Consider the following 24,142-nt stretch of genomic DNA (forward strand, 5'->3'; position numbering starts at 1 on the left):
TTTTCCAAATTTAGGCTTTTAATCATTTGGTTTTATTACAAAACTCTGCAGTTTGAATATCGAGCACTTTCCAAAAACAGCAAACTGGAATGTGATCATTTTTTACAGTGCAGTAGTTTTGCTCTCACCTGTGTGAGCAGCTCATCGGACAGCGAGCCGACCTGATCCCAGGATCCCCGCTCGTACAGGTGAACTCTGGTTTCCACTGGAACAGCTAAAAGCTAACATCGAAATGTTTTTCAGACGATTTGTGCTTTTAATGCGCCCGCTCAGCGAACCCCGGCTGACCGACCTTCCCAGCTGCAGGCTGGAACGCCAAGCGGCACAGAGACGCCGCGTTGCTGACGTCGTTCGTTTTCTGCAGCAGCGGCCAGCTGGTCACCCGAGTCTGAGAGGAGAAAGGAAAATACGATTTCAAAAACAATAGGATAAAAACTGAACAAATGGGGTGCACAACTAAAATTAGACCTGTCAATAAACAATCAATCAATAACATGATAATTAAAGCATGATTTATTGTTTTTCTCATTTCTCTCTGGATGATAAAAGGTTTTCGGTCTGGTGTTTTGGTCTCAAATGAACCTTTTTTGAAGAACATTTTTGTTTCCAGAAACTCCATGATTAATTTTATTTGTTGTTTTGTTTCTTTATTCTGGATATTTAACATGTTTTCGATTTCCAGTGTTAAATGTTCATTAGAATTTAAAGTTTATTGATAAATGCAAATGCATTATTGTGCCATTACCACCAATTACTGGAAAATGATCTCAAAACAACAATATCATCGTTTATCTCAATAACTTCTGGGATAAATTAAAGCTAGATTTATTACCATGACAGGCGTAAGTCCAATTCAAAAGAATACAAACTGCCTCAAACCCCAGCAGATGTTCAGACTTTTTATTTTTAATCAGGGTAAAATTATTACAGACCAATTAAAATCTTAGAATTGAAAATGTTGGCACCAAGTATTCAATACCCAGACTCTGTTTTTAATGATTTTAGGAAACTTACTTTTCAACAAAATGACCTAAATCTCATTTTTATTGCTCAAATTATACAAAGAATGTTTCATTACTTTCAGCAGAAACATTTCCGTCTTTTAATGAGGCTCTACAATAATTTATACGTCAATGTATATTTTACTCTTTTACTTAAAGTATCCAACCTAGTTTATTGTTGAATAGCATAAAAAGTCACTGCTTTGTTTCTTTGTTATTTTTATTGGACTCCAAACCCCCGGTGTTTTTCCGACCCATGAAACAAAACGTTTGCTGAACCGGGCTGATGGGAATCAGACGTACCTGATCCTCGATGTTCCACACGACGACCGAGCCGTCGCAGCTGGAAGACGCCTGGCAGAGACCAGACGGCGCAAACAGATTAATAGTTTATCATCTTTACCCCTCAGACACACAAATTAGTTCAGAATATGGCTCTAGATGCATGTCGAAATAGATAAATTTTATTTAATTAAGTGAAATTACTTCCTAATTTGATCTCCAAAACATTTACGCTGCAAAAACACACGATTTTACCAAATATTTTTGTCTGTTTTCTAGTGTAAATATCTGAAAGCCCTTGAAATAAGACAAAAATAACTTACAAGTAATTCTTCAGCAGGATATAGAAGTTTGTTTTTAGTAAATAATTAATTAAAATGTATTTAAAAATGACTGGTTTCATTGGCAGATTGTTTCTCTTACAAAAAACATTTTAAAAGTCTTATTTCAGATCTACAATAACATAATAAAATACTGAAATAAAACTCTATAAAGTATCATTGTGATGATTAATCTGTAAGCATTGTAACATATTTATTGCACTTGGATTATTATTATTATTATTATTATTACTGGTAGTAATACTATAAAAACATATTTTAAAAAATAATTAGAAATTATTTTTACTATTTTTATTAATACATGTACTAAAATAAAACATTGCGAAAAAGTTTAATTATTTAATCTTATTATTCCTGGTAATATAAGAAAATGTTTTTAAAAATGATAAATTATTTGTACTATTATTATTGATAAATGTACTGAAATAAAAATCAGCAAATAAATTAAATCAACATTATAATTCTGAGTAATATTATAAAAAAACACTTGAAAAAATAATTATAATTTATTTGCACTATTTCTATTAATAAATATACTAAAATAAAATATAGCAAATAAATGAAATAATTATCATTAAAATAAGAAAACATGCAGCTAATGTCTGAGTAAAAATCTAATAGAGAAAATAGTTCTGTTTGTTTCTCACCAAGTATTCATCTTTAGGGTCAAAGGTCACACTGAGGACGGGCGCTTCGTGACCCCGCAGTGTTTTCTGCTGGCTGCTGTCTGACACCTCCACCACCTTCACCATGAAGTCACTGAGAAAAAAAAACAGGAGAATAATAAAAACTTCATGACGTCACAGTGAGACGAAACAGGAAAAATAATCCGGACTTCCTCCTCTGGCGGCGGCGAAGCCAGAATTTAAGGAATCGATAACACAACAGGCCTCATTAGCCAGAAAACAGCAACATTGATGCAGCTCCATGTCCTGAGCTTCTATTGTTGAGATCAAGCTGCTCAAAACGAATCAATTCATGCAGGAAACGCACATCCTGCTCCAATCACAGCCAATCAACCCGAAGAGGCGCGCTCTGTCTGCCAGGTGGGTTTCAGCTGCAGCAGAAACGTGAAATCAAATCACAGCAGAGCAGACAGACGGATTCACAAAGTGAAACCGACATGTGGAAAAACCTCTGGAGCATGAATATAACTCTGATTATGAGCTAAAAAAATATTCTGTGAAGGTTTCTCATGTCCATAAGATTAAATTCTCTTTATAAAAAGGGAAAACTCATTTTTATTTTTGAAATTTGATTAGGGGTGCAAGTTGTCAATGAATTAATTTAAAGATGGCTAATCTTAGCCATCACCATTTCTAACAACAATTTGAAGAATTTGAATGTATAGGAGTTACAATAGCATACAATAAAGGATTTTTGAATTTGAAACGATTAAAAAAAAAAAAAAAAAAAGAGTAATTGATAAGCTGCCATTTTGTTAAAACCTGAGTTTTCTGTTGTCAATATGGCCGATATTTCCATAACATATAGAGGCCATATAATTTAAATTTTACCACTATTTGTGTCAGCTGTACTAAATAGCGACTGAATACATGTGATTTTGTCACATCATTAAATATTAGAGGAACTTCTTATGTAGTTGAATATAAAAATAAAATATGTGAAACACTGACTTAATTCCTCAGAGATAATAATATAAACATATTACCTGCAGTTGTTCCTGTAGGAACAATAAAACTTCGCTAAATTAAGCGCTTGTGCGTGTGAGGACTGAGGCAAACGAAGATGACTGTGGCAAATGATACAAGTTTTACGTGTGTGGGGTCGGTTGGGCCCCATTTCTAAACACAAGAGTTAATTCACCACAGCCCTAAAAAATCATGTCTTTTTCCATTTTTCTGGGTAATTACAGTTTTCTGTCACCTCAGCCTCATCTTCGTAGCGCTTCAGTAACTTTTTAATCGAAAAGTTGGCGCTGTTTTGTCGTGTAGCTCAGCTGAATTAGCGCCATTAAGGTGAAAACTTAATAGCGAGTATTTATGTTTCAAAACAGAACAGCATAAAGTACATTTTTCATCCCATATCGGACTCGGGACCGTTTGTCTTTTTCGGTCCATCAAAGATGGCCGCCGTCTTTGATTTCTGTATCATCAGCTCCCAGGATGACCAGCGGCGCCCTCTGCTGGATGGCGGACAAACTACAACACTGAACGAAAATCTAAAACGGACATTAGTTAATACTTTTGATCTAATAAACGATTGTTTATTAGTAGTTTTGATGGTGTAATGAAACTAAATTTGGACTTCTGTGCCATAGTTCCAGAAAGTAAAAGATTATTATCCCCATAGAGTCAAATAAATTATGAAAATTTGGTCCCCAGTTGATAAATAAATGAAAAAATACTTCTTATCCAATACAACAAAAATAATTGGTATGCAATTTAAGCGAATGGAACTTCTTAAACCAGAACTCATATCAGTTTATTTCTAACACTAACTGGAGAAGTAGCCAGTTGTTTGGAAACAAAACATTCATAATAAAATTAGTCATTATCCCTTGGTCATTTCTGGTCTCAGTCACCTGGATCCGGCGGCGACTCTGGTCCCGCTGCGGTTGAAGGTGACGTGAGTGGCATTGGTGGTGAACCGCGTCAGGATGCCATCTGGATCGCCGTCGGGAAACGTGTGGATCTGCACCGTGTTGCTGGAGCTCGCCGTCACCAACTTGCCTTTCTGTGGGGAAACAAAGGACAAAAGTTTTCCACAATCACATACTCCGATTTATCAGTTTTGACAACAACCTGAAGGCTGCAATCTGATAGAAGAGGCGAACCTTGAGTGCGAGGGAGTAAGCCTTTTCCCCAACGGTGATGAACTTTGGATCGTCATCATCCAGGCTTTCCCAAATCCGAACATCGCCGTCGTTTCCACATGTTACAATATACCTGGAGAAAAGTTTTTAAATAAAAAAAGATCACATATTTTTCTTTATGACATTTTTGAATCTAACAGTTTGTGGATGAATTGCAGTATTAAAATTTGCTCAATTTTTAAACTTTTCCCCCATAAATAACCATTAAGTCTAACTTTTTTTTCTCTTTCCAATTCTTTTAATTTAATTCTGTCCTTAAATGACATTAAAGCTCTAAATTAAATGCATAATTTGTCATATTTTAAGCACACATTTCAATGTGTTTTTTATGGGATAGAAAAATGAAAAACCTTCCCCTTTTACTCTTACTGCCATAAATAAAATTCAAAACAGTTAGCTTTTATATACATGTATTAAAAAACTATGGTAACAGCCGTGCAGAAACACAGTGAAACTTATGTATGTAAAAGGGAAGGGCATGAAAACCTTTCCAAGGACAACAACACATGCAGGAAGTATTTTGGATTTTTTTAAATGTATTTTCTGAAATGTTACCATGCTACAGCCTTTCTGTTTGGTGCTAGAAATGAAGTTCTCTCTTAAAGAAAACAAATTTTGTAATTTAGCTCCCTGATAGCAAGGTTTGTTATTCCTCCCACCTTGAAATAAATTTTAAAAATTCTTAATTATTATTATTATTATTTTGTCATCAGTTCTTTTGGATTCCAAATGCTGGGATCCAAGAACAACCTACATTATCCATTTTAAATTTTCCGTTTGATTTTTTTTTTTTTTTTGCAGATTTGTGGACTGTGAGGGGATTTGACGGCGCACATGTCCAGCAGAAAACGAGTCCAGTATCTAAACTGGTCCAAGTCATAGTATTTGTGGTTTTAATTTGCTCGTATTTACAGAAAATGGGTAAACTTACCTCCCTGTGTCATCGAAGCAGACCTCAGTGTGTCCCTCCGAGTGGCCGTAGCGCATCGGCTTCCTTTCGCAGGGCATTTTAACAAACCAGACTGAACACACAAATAAAAGAAATGACTAAAATATAAACATAAATACGTTACACAACTGTAACAACTCTGTACAACACTATTATGCTAGCTGTCAATGCTATTTCTGAGTTCAGCTAACGTAGCGAAGCTAACGCTGAGTTTAAAATATATTTTTCACGGTTAAAACTTCTTTAAGCTGAACGGTGAGGTCCACAAACGGCAGATATTGAACTCAAAATACTTAAAGCTGTTATCCTGACAGCTTAAACAAGGTTTAAAACAGAAGTTAGCAAAAGCGCTCTCACCTACCTCCAATGGAACTCCCGCGCTGAATTAAAAACAAGGAAGCCTTGCGTCACAACTCCCGCCGGCTACGTAATGACGTAACAGCGTAAGACCCTCCCACCAAAGGGGAGGGTTTTCATTGATATTCTGGATTTTGATTTTCTAATTAGTTTTTTTAAAATAGGTTAATCAGATGTTTTTTGTAATCAGAATTTTGTTAATTTTATTGCTTTCTTTTCAGACTAACTTCCGGCGAAAACTTTTTATTATGTTATTAAACAGAAACTCAAACATTTTTAAAGTTGATTTAAACTCAATGAAACATTGAATTTAACTCCAGAGTTGATAAAAACGACATTTTTCTCAGAAATATATGAAACATTTATCTTTTTTAAATTATATTGACGTTGTTGTTTAATTTTCTATGTTTCTGTTATTAAACACATATTTATGATAGATAAATAAATCTTGATATGGGAATAAGAAATGTAGTTAATTTTCTGAAAATTAATACAGTTATTATATATTTAGAATTTAAGCATACAAAACAGAATATTTATTTATTTAGCTAGTGTGGTTTTAAGGACTGAATTTCAATCTTTCCAGTATTTCCAAACTTAAAGATGGCTCATAAAAATGCAAAAATAAAAATAAAGCACATGATTTTTGTGTTAACATTTCTATTTAAATATTACATTCTGCTAATTACATTTGTACATGAAAAACTTGATGGATTTTTTTTTTTACAAAATAAATCTTAAACCCTGCTTGTTGTCTGACTCCAACACAAAGTTTGATTGATAAATCAAAAATATAAAGAGTAAATTGTCATTTTTTCCACATGGATTACAAATCCATCATGAATCTGGAAATAAATATCAGTTTTGAAATGTGAAAAATTGATTCCGGATCATACAAGGTATCATTAATATTTCATGTAGCGGTTCTGGAAAATCAATACAAAAGGCTCCTCGGTGTCCAAGACCATGCTGGCCAAAAAAGAAAGACTTCTTCATTTCAGGATCATTTATTTATCTCATTACAACAAAGTACAACCTAAAACAGTAACGTTTTACGAGCTTTACTGTTTTCCCTTAAATATTTATTAGTTTCTGTAAACAATTAAGCGATTTCTACTTTCCTAATGCGTGTACATAATCTTAAAAAGATGAAAGAGTGACATCTAGTGGCATAAATATCTCTTTCAGGCATTATGCTGCCGTTTGGAAATTAATCTGGACCACCAAGTTTTTGAAAACCACACCGGGACTCCCCCTTGTCGATATTTTGTTACATTGTTTGGTCACGACAAAAAAAAAAAAAAAAAAAAAAAAAAAAAAAAAAAAAGAGATCTAAGATGGTGGAACGTAACACCGAACAGTTCCTAAATGAAGCTGAATATTGATATGTTGAGTGTTTCAGACAAGATTTGTTCGTAAGTATTGGTTAATGGTGAAAATAATAATTCTCTTTGTTTTGTGTTAAGGTGGTGTAAATAATTTACACATTTAAGTCATTTATGAAAATGTTTTTTTTATTATTATTATTTGATCTCACAATAAAGATGGCTAATTTAGTTCGTTAGCTAAAAGCATAAGAGCCATTAGCAGGATTATTGTTTCATGCATCCTAACTCTATTTCATATAGAAACTTTTTATTGGGTAAACTTTTTTATTGAATAAATTAAGAAATTTTAAAGGTATTAATTGTTTTGACTTTTGTGTAAAAAGACAGTATAAACAGCTTAAAGTCTGCCCTTAATACAGAGGAACATCCGACAAATCAATAGAGAATAAATAGTAGTTTTAGTGTTTTGATTTAATGGATTGAGGTTCTGCAAATATTTAGATAAACATCACACTAATTACCACTTCGTTATGTTTTTCCTAAAACACCTGTAAAAATTCAGAAGCACAGATACCTCAAAGTACACTAACAAAGTACTTTTATTTATTTTTTACCTTACAACTTTGGCAAAATATGATCACTTCTATGAGCTTTAGTAGTTTTATAAGAGGAAAAAAAATCAATGCTAATTTTTAGAAAATTGGTTAATTTTCTACCACTGACCATCTGAAGAGTGATTATAAGTTGAGTTAATTACTAATTGGTGCATCAGGTAAACTATCCAATCTTTATCCATAAATGGTGGAAATAGAGCACTCTTTTAAATAAAAAGGGACAAATAAAATCCCTTGAGGTCATTTTTCTACTTGACTCATGCATTCACAAAAAAACTGAATCCCATCAAAAAGCAAATCTTTCATGCCCTTATCTTTCAATTTGCTCTGCCATTTAGAGCCGTCCTTTGCAAAGGAGGGTGGAAAATGTGTTTCTTTGTTGTATTTTTGCAGCTAGGTGCTTCAAAGTAACATTTTCCATATCATTAGCTTGTCTAAAGATGACAGCAGAAACAAAAACAAAGCATGATTCAAGCTACTGAACCTAAAACGCTCCATAGATGAGAGAATCCTGAGAAACAATAACAGCACAGAGACGGTGGAAAGGATTTTTATTGGTTTGTTTATCAGTGAGGTGAATATGCTCAAAAATAAAACCGTTAATACTGTAAAAATACAACTGTGTGTAAACCAAAGCTGGTAAACATGTTACATGAGATTTAAGTTCTGGCGCCATCTTGTGGCCGAAAGGCAGAATTACATTTGATTTTATTCCTAAATTCTTCCCAAAAGAATCAGATGATCTACAAATGAACACCTTGTATTATTTTTGTTTAACAGTTAAATGCTAAAATAATGTTTTTGCACTATTTTTATGACAATCTGCTCAAGTAAAAATGGAGGAATGACGCCATTTTCTGTGGGCGATGGGAGGAAATCTGTTTGAGATGCAAACAGTTTTAGACTGACTGGGATCATGAATATTGGGCATCAAGATAATAAAAGCCTGCCATAGTCTAGAAAACAAACTATCCATGTGAAACAACCGCAACTTGTCCCTTACCTGGAGATATAACTGTCCAAATGATCAAAAATGCCCAACAATTACCTGTTGCGACAAGGGAAGTTTGAGCAGAAAGGAGTGATGAAAGGTGCAGTAGAATAAGGCATAAGGTGTGATTTTGGGGGAAATGTTACAACATTTAGGGTCGGGTACATTGTTATACTAAAGTATTCATTACCCCTGAACTTTTTAACACAGACACAAAGTAGAGAACAAGTGGAAAAAAGGATGCATGGTTTTCAAGATTGAAAATCTGAACCTTTTTGCTTTTAATTAGTTTCAAATCTTCCAAGTGTTTTCTTGAATGCAAAATATTTGGTACACAAAGTATTTTTCTTGTAGTAGCCCTTTTTTCCTCTTTATTTTAATGTGATATTAAGAAGGAGAAGCTAATGCTAGCGCTAATGTCAGTTCAAATTATATCAACCCTTAAAAGACTGCAACCGTCGGGTACTAATTTAATTTATGGATAATATTTTACATGTTATATAATGGCCATATTGTTTTTATACTTATATCTTGTTCTCTACTGTCCGTGTTTTGTTTTGTACTCATTTTAAATAATTATCCAGAGGGGAAAAAAGGGAAAGCACGTGAGACGAGAGAAACGGAGACAGTCTCCTCCCACTTCACAATAAGAGCATGAATAGAACTACATGAAAAAATCCCAACAGTCGATAAACAAAAACTTTAAAACAGTTGCTTAAATTTATTCAGCTGAAAGTTTACCAAACAAACAGGTAAATTGGGGTTTTGGAATTGATCCATAAAAAATAATTTGGGAGAAAGTAAGTGCGCTAAATGTTTTCAAAGTTCCCAAACTTAGCGAGTTTGACGAAAAATTAGCTCTGCTATTGTGACCACCATTGATGTTTAATATAAATTAGTGGTGGCCACCATGTTGAATACAAATAAACACTAGGGTTTTTAAAAGATATTTTTTGGTAGAAAAAAAAAGTTGAAAACCATGTAGCTTATTCTTTACACTTTATGATTAAACACTATTTTACATAAAATACATTATTATGAAGTCTGTAAAACAGTTAAGTTATGAATGCTTTTGCAATGTGCTTCAGTTTATTAAAGTGGCTATTTTGGTGCTTATACTTACAAAATCAATAATTTATTAGGTCAGCTGTACAGTAGCTTTTTCGTTAAATTATTATAGAGCCAATTTTGGTTTGAAATGGTAATAAAATTGTACCACAGAAAGGACTTAAATTGGGGATGCAAGTTATCGAATAATTAGTTAATCTGAAGTTGATTGACTAATCAATTGATAAGCGGCCATTTTTGTAAAAGTCTTAGTTTTCTCTTGTATAACAATGGCAGACCATCTTTGCATTATATAAAAGGCAACATTTTCATATGCTGATTTAAAGAAAACAAAACAAACATCTTTTTACTGTAACATTTTTTCGTCACCTGTATTAAATATAAATGAATAAACAGAATATTGTGGTTCTCTCACATTATTAAACTTAAACATATTTATAAAATATTACCAAACATGAACCTCTTCAGTTGCTGAAAACTTAAAGAGGTTGCCAAGTGTTTACATTTCTAAACAGAACAGCATAAAGTGCATTTTTCATCCCACACCGGACTCTGGACTGTTCTGATTTGCCTGCCTTCTTTGTTTCTGTATCAACGGCTCCTTAACTATGACCAGTGGCGCCCTCTGCTGGATGGCGGCCAAACTACAACACTGAAATAAGATCTAAACGGATTAATTAATTGATTAGAACTAGTTTGAATCTAATAAATCAACAATTAATCATAAGTAGATTAGTTGTTAGCATCCTAACTTGTAGCTTCCTCCTCGTCAGTGCAGATCCTGCGTGTTAGCTGCTGTGGGCATCGACGCGGCACAGGCCCCGTCACACTTAATGTGGTACTGTCTGAGGTATTCCCTGAGCTGAGGCGGCAGCGGCAGCCCCTCCACGCCCTGGTAGGTGGTGCAGCTGCAGATCACCGCCCTGCACAGGTGCTGCAGAGGGAAAGGGAAGGTCCTGGGCAGTGGCCTGGAGAGCAGCGGCTCAAAGAAGAGGCAGGTGGCCGGGTCGCTGTAGTGCCTCAGCAGGCCCGTCACACTGGCATCCCGGTACATGCACGGGTCGCGCACGTCGAAGCTGAATCGCTTGCCGTTCTGCTCGATGCGCGCATGCAGGGAGCGGCTGTAGCGGCGGAAGCTGACGGAAAACAGGAACTCGTCCTGGGCGGAGTCCCGCAGGAGAAACGTCCCTTCCGGCTGGCCCTCCAGAAGCTCCTCAGCCTCGAAGCGGTTCAGCACGCCCCAGTAGCACGGGTTGTTGTTGATCTGGAGCAGATCGGGGACCAGGATGTAGTCAGTGTTGCCACAGGCGCCATCCGGTCTGCCGTGAAGGCAGGATGGGTCCCAGTCTTCCAGCGGCGCGGGCGAGCAGCAGATGTCCTCCCAGGAAAGCGGCGTCTGCGGCGGCGAAGTGGAAGACGACACGCGGGGCTTCAGCGGCGTCTCCATGTCCTTCAGCGAACCAGGATGAGCCACCTGGTTTTTAATAAGGTGCCAACATTTGGCCAGTTCTGACTTGGGAGAGAACGGACATTTGTCCTGCATGAGTTCTGAGACGTGGATCTTCCTTTTGGACCAGAACAGTACAGAGAAAGGGCGAGACGAGCCGGGCGGGTGGTGGTAATGGTGGTGGTGGTGATGGCGTAGAGGGAGACACTGACCCACGGCATCCTGAAACTTCTGCCTCAGAGACCGCCGGTGGAGCGCCTTCCGGCACACGGCGTCCACGTCTCCAGCCATCAGTGAGTCACCCAGAGCGCTGCAGCTGCACTTCCGCTCTCTGCGCCGCCGGGAACAGGAAGTGGACCGCATGCCGAGCTCTTCGGAACCGTCCGCCTCCGACCCGCCGGGACTGGATCCATTGCGGGAGCTCCGGGAACGCTTCTTCCCCCGCCAGATGTAGCTGTCGGCGCTCCAGCTGCGGAGGCCAGATTTGGGTCGAGTGTCCGCTCCCCGAGGCTTCTTCTCCGACATGGCCGCTGTCTGTTCTCTTCCTGTAAAACATCAGGAAGAGATGTCATATTTATTTTATATATATGTTAAAAGAAATAATAAAGCTGATAAATGTGGCCTTTGTTTTATGAAAGGCCACACTTATCAGGTTTTACAAAACAAATGTCACTAAGTTTGACTTTGCTTTCAGTTGATCTTAAAACATTTTTGCACATTTTTGTATTTAAATTTGCGTCTCAACTACTTCCAAAAACAGCACCGGTCCTTGCAAAAGCCGACTTAGCCTTTTTTTGGGGGGGGCAGTAAATTTATGTTTTTCAAAAACCTCAACAATTGGGCACTGCTGTTACCTAGTAACGCCAGGGAAGCCCAGCCCTGTTACCTAGCAACCCAAGTGGAGCTCCAGCCTGTTTGATCAGCTGGTTTTGCTGCTGTTCAATGGCTCCTAGAAAAGACAAGTGTTTTGTTGACTTGCCATCTAGAAACCTTTGGCTGCATTCTTGTTGATTGTGCAGGAGGCTCCACTTCTGCTTTTCAATGATGCACAGTTGTATAATTGTGCATTTGTTTGCAGTATAGCCATATCCTAAGTTGTTCAAAGAAGCATAGGTCACCTTTTAGTATTCAATGTATCCCACAGGCCAGCCATCATTAAAATAGGAGAGACAGGAAAACTTGCCCTTTAGTTCAAATTAATGTCAACGCTTCAAAAATCAGAACAAACTGCTACAAAAACTGCAACTTTTTAAAGATCCTAGCAGTTGATCATCCAAATTTCAACACATTTATGGCTAGGTTTCAACACTTAACCACACTACCAGTGGATTAGCAGAAGTGTACTACTGTATAGAAAAATCTTATGAAGCTTGCTCTTGTTTTAAGCTCATATTCGCTTATTTCATATAGAAAATCACAAAAGAATCAGAGCAGAAGCTGGACTCACTACCTCAGTTAAAGTTTATGATTCAACAATTAGACTGGACAATTGGCTTCCAATGGAATTTGGAAAACCAGACCTGAACCAAAAGTAACAAATTATTTCTCAAAAAAAGTATCTTATTAATCCCCAAGAGTTTTCTGAAAATATTCTAGTCTAACTTTTTTGAACGTTTGTGTACGTTTATCTCAGCATTTTAGAAAAGAATGCCCTACCAACAACCAGATATGATGCAGTATCAGGTTTGAGGTTTCCAGACCTGAATAAGACCATGAACTTTGTAATCTCTTGGATGCCTAATTTTTACTTTCGAGTAAAACTATGCTTTAGTAGTTTTACTTTTACTTGAGTATAATTTTGGGGTACTTTACTCACCTCAACTTAATATTTGGTTATTCACAGTCTTAATAAAATTTCCAAGCTGTAGAAAGATAAAAGTTGTTTAAACCTGTTTGTAAATGATTATTATAAGCAAAGGGAGGTTTAAATAAAAAAAGATGGTTTTCTTACCTCCTAAAAAGTATCAGCAGCAGAAGTAAACGTCCATGTTAGCCTGAGCCTTTCTGTCCTCTAACAGACGGCCGCCTGCTCTGCTTCCTATATTATAATAATGCCGAGTCCCCGGAGGGAGCAGCAGTTTCCTCTCCAGCAGTCTGAATGAATGGGCAGAGCGGGGCGGGGTGGGAGGACTGGTGTCAGGTTAATGGGAGCAGAGCATCCACCACTCAGTCCCACTTCCACTTTTACACACAAAAAACTGGAATTAAGATAAAAGAGAAGCAGAGCGGCCAGAAAGTGCTTCAAAGTGAATTATTTCTCCTTGTTTGAGTTGTTTCAACTTCATTAGAGCTTGAAACATCAAAGTGCATTTCTTGAGGAGCTTTAAATCTGTTTAAGCATGACTGTGGAGCAAAAACAGATTGATCCTGAAGATTAACCGCGGCTTCTTCGCTCGAATTAATGATTGAGCTCAGCACAGGAAACGACAAAGCTTCGATTATTGACCCAACGACCTTCCAGTCTTTCCTGGTTTAAACTTCCAGAAAGTGCAGCTGAACGAAGTCATCAGTCAACATGAGGTCATGCAGGCACTCCTTTGAGCTCTGAGGATTTTGTAGGATGTATAATTTATGATTCATATCAGACAAATATTATTACTCCCAGTGGTTTTTGGGGTGTTCTTGGATCTGCTTCAATGAACTCCTCCTGCTGGAGTCATCAATAAACTCCTATCATCAAACACGATATAGTGACACTCAGCTTCCTCTTAGCTGAATATTTAATGCTGTTCACATTAATACTCCGACCGACAGAATGATGGATGCCACTCGCTCTGGAAAAGAAGCAAATCAATTTATTCGACTGCAAACTCTTGGGATGCGCGTTGCAAAAAGTGAACTCCAAAATGTCGTGCTTAAAAGGATCATGTTAACTCCACCATTGGTTAATAAGGGAAAGACAAAAGGATGAGGATTAAACAGCAAAGTTTTTGGAAAAGTCCCGTAGTGCAAAAGTGGACTTCATTTAAAAAATATGTACACAAAGACAAAAGAACAAACATCAGAAGACATTTTACATTGTTTTACCAAACGAAATCAGATTTTTGTGTTGAAATAGTTTCTAAAGATAGCCAAGTTGAGCAAAAAAAAGAAAAATGCAGACAAACCTGTTCCCTTCCTTGCCTGTGGGGGCGCTGCACTAAGGAACATTGAAGGAAACGACACAAAAATCTCAGAAAAATACACTGAGTTTCTTCATGAAATGTAAAGAAATATGGAGCAGCATCAGATTTTAGCACCTGTAGGATTTCTGTTTTAACTTTGACAAAAGATGACAAACCATTTCTCCCACTAGCGCTACGCTAATGCGTTTGTTTTGGTTGTATTTACTCAGAATGCTCTGCGCTACAGTCCACTTCCTGCTTTTGGAGCAGTCCCGGTGTCCGCTTGGCGATCACGTGTGCATTCAAACCGAACCAGATTTCATTTCAACTGAACTGAGACCGAGGTTTGGAGGCGGACCAGAGCTAGCTTTTTTGTTCCACATCAATGTTTGATTACACATTCACACCTCCCCAAACGAAGCAGGCTTTGTACAGAGAAATGTTGTTTCCTTCAGTGATTATTTGTACACTGGGGAGGAGGGGAACAGTTTTTTTAAAGCGTTTGTTTCGTTTGAGAACCGCAAAAGCTGAAATGTAAAAAATTTTGCAATCTCCCAGACTATCAGATCACTGAATCAGGTGGTAACCTTTGACCTGTGTGATAGCCAAGAAAGTGGCAGTGATTTTCTCTCCTCTTGTTTGTTCTGCCTTGCATAAAGTGTGTCAAGAGGGTGTGGCGCAGCGTTTTGTTCAGGAAGTGCCTCCAACATTGGATTAAATTGTGATGGCCCCATTAACCTGCTGCAGACCATATCAGTTCAAAACACGCAGGCATTGATCCCTGAACAGTCTGCAGGAGCACCAATGAATAATTCATTCAGCTATGAATGAAAAGAGATGCTACTCTGCATGCACCTTTACATATAAAATAAAAACCAATCTGTCTTTGTGTCGCTACCCAACTAATTTAGTTAATTAGTTGCTTACAGGACAAAGAAGTATTCAGAGAGAACCACAAGCTCTGGCGACTGACAACTTGACAGTCAAGTTTATTTTTATGATGTAGCAGAGAAAAAAACTTTTCTTGACATCATAATTTTGAAACTATATAGGGTTTAATTATTATCTTCAATTATTTTGCCTCAGGCCCCACAATTGTCAAAATTTTTTAAATGTCTAAAAATTACAAAAACAAATTTCTTGTAGCAATTTTCAGTATTATCTGCTTAATAATAAAGTTAATAAACAATACCCTAGCAAAGCACATAAAATAGTCGGGCTGGATGAAGTGGAACCGCAAACTGCTGCTGCACAAGTTACTCAACAGGTTGTTGCTAGGTAACCAAGGAGTGAGTGAGTTGCTAGGTAACCGTAGAGTGAGTGAGTTTTCTTTTTTTAAAATTTGATTTCAGACAAATAACAGTACGTAGACTGAGTTAACTGATTCCACTAGCAGTTTGTTGAAAAGTTGTTTAAGACTTTATTTATGACTTTGTATTGATGTAAAGCACTTTGAACTGTCTTGTAGTTTCACACTGGATTTTCTTTTTCTTGTGAATAAATTTACCCAAATTTGGAAAATCAATTTTCTTTTCAAAATAAATTATGCTGTTGCAATAAGAACATAATTAATTTTAGGAGTTTTTATTTTCACATCATTTTGTGTTTCTGTCTGCGCTCTAAAATGCATTCGACCTTGAAGTATCATAACATGTGCGTTTGCATGCATACTGTCAAAGCAGAGCATCATGTGAATGATAGAGACAGTAAATTGAATCAGCAGTGAGTCTGTGTGGCTCCACTGATCTCCGCTGTTTCCATTGATCTCTATCAGAAGACTCAACTGAACAGCAGTAACTGCATCGCTCCTTTATCATCGCTAACATGGTGGATTTGCAGCTGCTGTCGCCCCCAAACACAATTAAACTGCAAAAGATGATCACCTAACCTCATCCAAACAAATCCAAACTGGTTCATGTGAGTGAGCAGGATCTCTCATTGTTCCCTAATTTTGCTTAAAGTTTTAATTCCCTCTATTTGCTGAAGATAATTTATTAAATATACGCTTTCCCCACAGTAAAATTAAAGTACTTTTCAACATTTTCAAGGCAAGTTTTCAAACTCTTCCAGCATTACATTTTGGAGATAAAATAAAACAAATAGTGAAAAAAAAATAAAAAAAAATTCACTTATAACATTTATTACCGTTACCAATAGTCGTAATAGTATTCTACAGCAAGGACAAAGTAAAATAAAACAAAATTTCATCTTTTGAAATGTCTGTCTCATATATCTAACACACCTGACTGGATTGAATAAAACACACTAATTTAACAACAACAAAAATCCCCCAATTTCAATAACTTTGTTTAAAGTATTTCAGTGACACACATCAATAAGTCAGTTGAGAAATTAGAAATAATAAATATTCATTACATCCAAACAAATCTTGAAAAAGATTATATTGAAAAAGTTCTGGTTTTATTGGCAAATTATTTAACTTATAACATGGGAAAATGTATTTTTATAAGTGAAATAGTCTGCTAGGGGAATTTGTACTTTTTCCATCAATATTAATAAACTGCTTACTTAAAACAAGCTCCTATATCTTGCCAAAAAGTTACTTGTAAGTTTCTTTTTCTTATTTCAAGTGTACTAAGATATTTGTTCTAGAATTTAAACCAAATGTAAGATTTCTGTTCTTGCTGTGCACTGCTCTGTTACCTAGCAACCCAAGCAGAGTTCTGCCCATTACCTAGCAACCAAAGCCAAGCTCAGGTTAGGTCAGCTGGTTTTACCACGTTATGGACTAGAAACTACTAGACCAAAGATATTGGTAAGACTTTGTATTTTTGCAGTGTAGCTCACCATGTTCACAGTTGAGCCCATTCTTCATGATTTCAGTGTCTGAGTTACTTCACTGAGGAAAATTGTTGACATCCATCGCTCTAAAACAGCAAAATAAATACAGCATTTATGTCTATGATGAGTAGACTTAAACTTCTGACCAGAGCCATAACCATTTCCTTTTTCAGGATGTAAATGCAGAGGCTGATAATCTTCTAAACGGGTTTCCTATGTAAACACAGGAAATGGGTAAAAAGCCTTACGGGCCAGTTTTGCAAACCACAACTGGATAAAACCTGATATCTTATGCTGCCTTATCTCTGTCCTCCATTACTTCTTTACAGCTGCAGTTAGATGATCACTGTTTCACTTATAAAAAGATATTTTCCCATTTGCTATAAGTAAAATAATCATTAATATTAAGGAACTATTTACCTAAAACAAGGTCCTATATCTCACTGAAAAGTTACTTGTCAGTTAGTGTTGACTTATTTCAAGTGTACTAAGCTATTTGAACTAGAAACTAGACTAAAAATACTTTTTGTTCTCTGGCGTAATTTACAAATAAAGTAACAAAACCAAAATCTAAAAAAAATATGCTCATTAAGTTTTCTGGTATTTATCAAATAGAAATTAGTTTTGTAATTATAACTTATCTAAAATTAGAAAATGTACTGTGATTTAACTTCAGACAGTAAGAAATAAAAGTCTCTTCGTTAGGTGTACACGGTTAAATCAGTAAATATTACCACGTTTTTTCTTGTCTAGTTTATTTTGCAAATATAATTATATGTTGCTTATCAGCAAGATATAGGAGCTTGTTTTAAGTCAATAATTCTATAATATTGATGAAAAAGTTCTAGTTTCAGTGGCAGATTATTTAACTTATAACATGGGAAAAATGTCTTGTTATAAGTGAAATAATCTACTAATGGAATTAGTACTTTTCCCAATCAATATAAAAAAATTATTGATTTAAAACAAACTCCTATATTTTGCAGAAGTTATATGTAAGTTAGTTTTGACTTATTTGAAATGTACTAAAATATTTTCTCTAAATTTTGGCTGTGAGTTTCAATGAAGTGAGAGTTCCTGCAGCACTGTTGTCATATTTCTATTTCTGCTAGATATGTTTGTCTGTTAGATATGTTTGTGTATCAATGCTTTGAAGCCATTAGGATGCAGACTGGCCTGGATATTCATCTGCTGCCGACATGCGAGCTGCCATATCGACTTTCCTCTGGGGAGATTTATTTATGCCTGCAGCCGCCCGGCTTCCCGCAACTAAGGCACATTGGCCGAGGTTTCTGTGCTGCTCCTTATTAGAGAGAGCGTAACCCAAGCCCCGCGGCTCAGAGCACACTGGGTTTCAGTGTACCCAATATACCTAAGCAAGTACACTGGATATGCATGCATTTCCCTTGAGATGCACTTAAATGGGAAAATGCCCCCCCAAAAAAAAGTATTTTACATTAACCTGGGTAAGTTAGGCAGATGAAAAAGGGATTGAATTTCTGCTAAAAATCTCAAATTTTGAGATTAATATCAGAAATTTTCTTGAAACAGGGAAATCTTTGAGTTTCAAGAGTCAAAAATTTTCAAGAAAAAAAATCTAAGTTTGAGATCTCAGAAATATTTTAGAAAAAAATGTAGAAATCTGAGTTTCAAAAGTGAAGAAATTATGAGGAATTTTTTATTTTTAGATTAATCTCAGAATGTTTTTTACGAATAACTTGGAAATCAGTTTAAAAAGTCAAACATTTTCTAGAGGAAAAAGTAAATTTTTAGATTAATCTCAGAAATTTCTGATATTTTTGTGGAAATCTACTCTTTTTTTCTTCCAAGTTTCATTACATGCATGTAAATGTAAGTATAACGGATAAAATAACTAAAATTAAATAAAAAATATTAATGTCAAACTTACAAAAAAAATCGTATATGAGATCAAATTCAAATCCAATCAATTTTTATTTGAATAACCCATTTCAGCAGCAAAGTGCCTTACACATTAAACACAAAAATACAGAATAAACAATCAAAAACATTAAATTTCCCGCCGAGTCGAAGTTCTGCCCTTCAAATCGGCAGAAAAAAAATCTCTGCACCCCTTTTAAAACAAATGAGATCATTGCATAAAGTGTACTCATAAATTGAAATCACATCAATAAAATGGATTATTTTTAAATCTTAAAATGTATCAAAGTATTTCATGGGCTATTACCATTGGTTTAATTTAGTCAAGCAGATCCATTTAAAACACACTAAAAGCCAAGAGTGGAAACTAATCAAGTTAAATCTCAATAACTAATTTAGCAAGAAAGTAAATACATTTTTTTTTCAAATATGCAGCTTAATAACATCAAAAATAAAATACTTACTTTTTAAATTAAAATACACTATATTTTTTCTTCATTATGAGTGAAGCATGTGAACTTCGCTAATGGAGCTAATCGACCCAAAGTTGACTTGCTCTGCAGATTAGCCAATCAAAAGTCAGGATTTTTCTATAATGCCAATTTAAATTATTTGATGGTGTTCTGTAACAAAAACGCTTTATTTAATAGTTAAGGAATTTTTTTTGTCCCATAAATAGTCATATTTATCTAATTGTATTGATTTATTTCTTTTATAAATAGATGAATTTATAGTGTAAATAAATGTATTGGTATGTATGGTGGATGCAGCAGGATGTGAGTCAGCTGAAGGTGTAAAGCCTCCAACATGGCAGCAGAGTTTCTGAATCAATACTAAGAGCAACATGAGGAGGATGGGATGGAGATGAAAATATAATTTCTCCTTATTGCTGCTTAGAGTCAATAAATCCAAACCACACAGGAAAAGAAGAGTTATGACTCATTAACGTCACACTCTGTGAACTCAATGAAAACAGATTTAAATAACGTATTTGGGTTTTTCAGCAAATAACCTTTTTTGAATCTATATGTTCCAGTTAAGCTCTGCAACAGACTGGAGACCTGTCCAGGGTGAAACCCGCCTCTCGCCCGAAACATTCACTGGAGAGACACCAGCACCCCTTCCAACCCATGGGACAAGGAAGGATGGATGGATGGATGGATGGATGGATGGATGGATGGATGGATGGATGGATGGATGCTCCAGTTAACAATTAATTGATTACTAAATTAGATGATTATTTAAATTATTAATTAATCTAAAAAAAGTATCCAAGCAGCAGCAGTAGAGACTAAATTAAACTTTTATGCACTTTTGAAGACTCCAAATAAACAATAAAATGTATCTGACAGATAAAAAAGTGGATTTTACATGACATGTTTTTTGTTATTTTGCCATTTCTCATTTTTTTATGAATGAATACTAAATTTTGCATAGAATTCCAGAGACATGCCAGTAATAAATAGAATAAAAAACAATGTTAATTTTACTCAAACACATACCTATAAAAAGTAAAATTGGAAAACTGATAATTTTAAATGGTCTCTTAATTTTAACCTGAGCTGTACTTTTACTCAAGTAAAAGTAAAAAGTAGCTGACCAAGAAATTACTGACATAACAGTAAAACAGTATTTGGTAAAAAGTCTACTCAAGTACTGAGTAACTGATCAAATTATCATTTAATATTTAAAAATGACGTCATCAGATGATCCAACATATAAAGTTAAGTGAAGATGTAGGTATTTTAAGGACCACAATTACAATAATTCATACAAGTAATTTTTTTTTTCCAAATCAGTTTCTTTCAATAAAAAACTTATCAAACATTAACAAAAACTCCAGGTGAGTGTCTGTCTGGTGATTTTTTGTTAAAACATGTTTGTTTTGCATTCTAAGTAGAGATATTTCATAATAAAATTATTCAGTAAAATAATTTTAGAAAAAAAACTAAAGGTAATTGTGCTTTTCAAAAAATGTTTCTCAAGTAAGTGTAACTAGTTTCTACCAATTCTGCTTGTCCTCTGTCTTCCTAAATTCATAAGTTGTTTTGAATATACAATGAATAAAACTGAAAGTATTTTAACATGAATGTTACAGAGTTTCCCCTCCACGGACATTTTTAGAAAGTGATCGACTAAAGAGGTCGGCTCACTTCCTCCCGACCTCTAATGCTCAGAGAGGAGGGAGCTGCAGTGAGGGGATCGTTTGGAAAAGCTTATATGTCTCTTCCAAGTCATGCTAACTGTTGCAAACCCCGCTGTTTGCAATCAATATAAGAGAAGAGCGCTTCCAGTAACTCAGAGATGCATGCAGCTTGTCTTACAGGGGTGGATGTGCGACACAAACGTCCAGAGCCATGAAGCAAAGCCTGGATTTTCACCTGGGCTTTAAACAAACAGCTGAGTGAGGAAAACTTATGTTTAACCAGTGGATTCCAGAAAAATGGACTTGGACAAAATGTTTTCATTTAATCTCAGCACAGCTGTGGCCCATAAAACAGATACTATCTACCTGTGTTCATTACTTATAGTGAACCTTTAATTTACTATTTTGCTGATTAATAATGTAAAATATTCAGATGAGGAAACATAAAGTAATAAATAATAATGAACCTTTAATAAAGAAATTTTAAAGTTAGTCATTTTATCTATTATGTCGCTTTTTTACTGTGGCTCCAAACTTATTCTGCACTCTGTGGGACTGTGGGTTTCCATACTTTGTTCTTAATTTAGGACTTTTTATTTTACTTTTCTAAATCAAAATTGAAGATCACTCACATAAAACATTGATTCCTAATGCAAAATGTAAGTATTAGACATAAAAATGGAAGTGTATGTTATTTTTGTTTAAGCAGCGTAAATGTGCATTACCAAATCTGTGTTTTGATTTTGAACATAAAATAAAAATTTATTATTCAGGGTTTTATTGGCCCATATTTTCAATCCCCATGTAGATGTAAATTAATTTATAAATTAAAATGTTCACATTTTTAAGGTGAAACCAACTGTTAACTCTGAGCCGGTTAGCTGTTGGTTGACAGTTAACCTACAAGGATTGTTAAAGGTATCTGGTGAGCATTTATTATTGGTTGAAAATTTCTTCCTCCTCAGGACACCCTGATTTTTGGTGCATAAAAATAACGCGCATTTTTAGCAGAAAAGATTGTGTCTAGGAGAAGCATTTTACTCTTTTACCAATCTAAATGTGGAAGAAATAGTCTCATTACAATTATATATACAAATATTATTCACGTATTCTGATTTCATCTAGTGGTGTTTGTACCATTAAACTGTTCCTTTTGAATTTTTAACAAAATTCATAAATGTTATCAATCAATCAAATTTTATTTGTATTGCACATTTCAGCAGCAAGGCATTTCGAGGTGCTTTACATAATTAAAAAACAAAATAAAAACAGCATTTGAATAAACAGTAAGAAAGGGAAAAATATTTTGAAAAAAAAAAAAAAAAAGATAAAAACATACATTTGTTATGTATGTTTTACATACATAAATCTAAGCGCCAGTCGTCGCCGGACTCCGCCGTCCGTTTAACACGGGTATTGTATTATCCAGGCCCTGTCGCCTGACAGGACAAGGTCTCCAACCTTGCAGCACCTGGCTCCGTCCACCTATCACGCGACAGGTGGTGTTAGTAGGCATTGGAAAATGCTTCCCATATCAATAAATGAGCATTTTCTTCACTTATTAATATATTTTTTTGTTTTATTGTTTGGCATTTTTCCTCAATAACTTTAGTGTAACCACAGCTAAAACCAGAGGAGGAGCTAAGCTTTTATTAAAGGAACATTTCATGTTTAACGTTGAATCAGAAGATAAATTCCTGTAAAGCTCACACTTTTTGGTGAAAACTTAAAAAATGTGGCACCAATATTTCTACCAATTTCACTTTATCTACAGTAATAAAGTTGCTGGCTTTATGTATTCAATCATCTGGGTGGAATGACTGATGACTGAAATAAAACTTAAAATCTCTGCATATGACAATCCTAAACTTTAGAAATCTTAAAGAGATGTGACTTCAGGAAGTAGCTGCATTTTTCAGTAAGAGATCAAGAGAAAATTAAAGCTATCCAGTGTTTTTTTCTAATTTGGGAGAAACTAAAATAATTTGTTTCCTTATTAGCTAATTAACTGGTTTAGAAATCAGTGAGGCAGGGTACAGGTCACCAATCCCTCACTTTGCTGATTTGTTGTTAGTTTTTTTTTGTTTCATCCCATTAATCTTTTGGCAGAAAAAAAAGTGGTGGTGATTTTTTTCTTCTTTTTGCTAAAATCATTTTAGGTAAAAAAAAAATATTAGGACATTATTTTTGGAATGCCATGATTTTATTTTCAGTATAATAAATATTTATTGCACAAATTATGCAGGAATCAAGACGGAGCTAACAGTTAGCCAATAGTTGTGCAGCATTCATATGACTAACGTTAGCTTGTACAAATATTTTACATGACCTGGTTCGCTGGTTATGTCTCTCATGTTCACTGCCTTAGATATCAGCCTTCTGGGACCCTCCATCAGTCTGTTAGTTTTTCTTTTAGACATTTCCATAATTTTATGCGCGATTTCAACTCGTCCTCTGCCGTTTTCTCTCTCTCTCGCACCGCTACTCCTCGGTACAACACGAAGCTCCGCAGGGAAATAGAAATATTTACTCTAATGTCTGTTGCAACATGCACATGTGATACACCGTTGAAAAGCTTATTTTATGCACTTTCTACTACGTTTGGAATTTTTTGAATGCGGCCAACCGTTCAAAAGTGGACCTTACCAAGTTCCGCCCAGAAACGCCCCCTAAAATCCCACGTGGCTGCATGGTTCACAAACAAAGCCTCGCGGAGCTTAGTTTCTATGTAAACATGGCGTCTTTCATTTCGACTGACTCTCTGCAGAGTATTTCTGAGTCGATTAGTGTAGCATTTCTGCCGGATTTTCAAAAAATATCAGCCACGACAATGGACAGGGGAACAAACAAGTTCATGTCATCTTTTTGGACAACATAAAGATGTTTGAGCCACGGGATGCCTCCAACATTGTGCGCGTCGCAGTGAAATGCTACCGGTCGATGAGGAAAACAGCAGATCCTCACACCCTTAGCATAA

At 35.6% G+C, this 24,142-nt stretch overlaps 2 protein-coding genes across 2 annotated transcripts; both read right to left on the bottom strand.

The window, feature by feature from the left end:
• Nucleotides 1-128: 128 nt before the first annotated feature.
• On the bottom strand, nt 129-5,857 carry LOC106935383 (WD repeat and HMG-box DNA-binding protein 1-like; the record flags this gene model as incomplete). Its single annotated transcript, XM_015015825.1, has 8 exons — nt 5,767-5,857; nt 5,392-5,482; nt 4,422-4,533; nt 4,170-4,321; nt 2,272-2,383; nt 1,305-1,355; nt 293-388; nt 129-221 (listed from the first exon to the last, which is right to left on the bottom strand). Coding segments are annotated over exons 2-8 (693 nt in total), but the record flags the coding sequence as incomplete, so codon positions are not given.
• Nucleotides 5,858-8,242: 2,385 nt separating this feature from the next.
• On the bottom strand, nt 8,243-14,150 carry socs4 (suppressor of cytokine signaling 4). Its single transcript, XM_015015824.1, has 2 exons — nt 13,166-14,150; nt 8,243-11,759 (listed from the first exon to the last, which is right to left on the bottom strand). The coding sequence occupies exon 2, from the start codon at nt 11,737-11,739 to the stop codon at nt 10,537-10,539; it is 1,203 nt and encodes a 400-aa protein (XP_014871310.1). The 5' UTR covers nt 11,740-11,759; nt 13,166-14,150; the 3' UTR covers nt 8,243-10,536.
• Nucleotides 14,151-24,142: the final 9,992 nt, after the last annotated feature.

The sequence above is a fragment of the Poecilia latipinna genome, unplaced genomic scaffold (assembly GCF_001443285.1).
Source record: "Poecilia latipinna isolate Pla-1442-1.1 unplaced genomic scaffold, P_latipinna-1.0 Scaffold1957, whole genome shotgun sequence".
In the NCBI taxonomy this organism is placed as follows: Eukaryota; Metazoa; Chordata; class Actinopteri; order Cyprinodontiformes; family Poeciliidae; genus Poecilia; species Poecilia latipinna.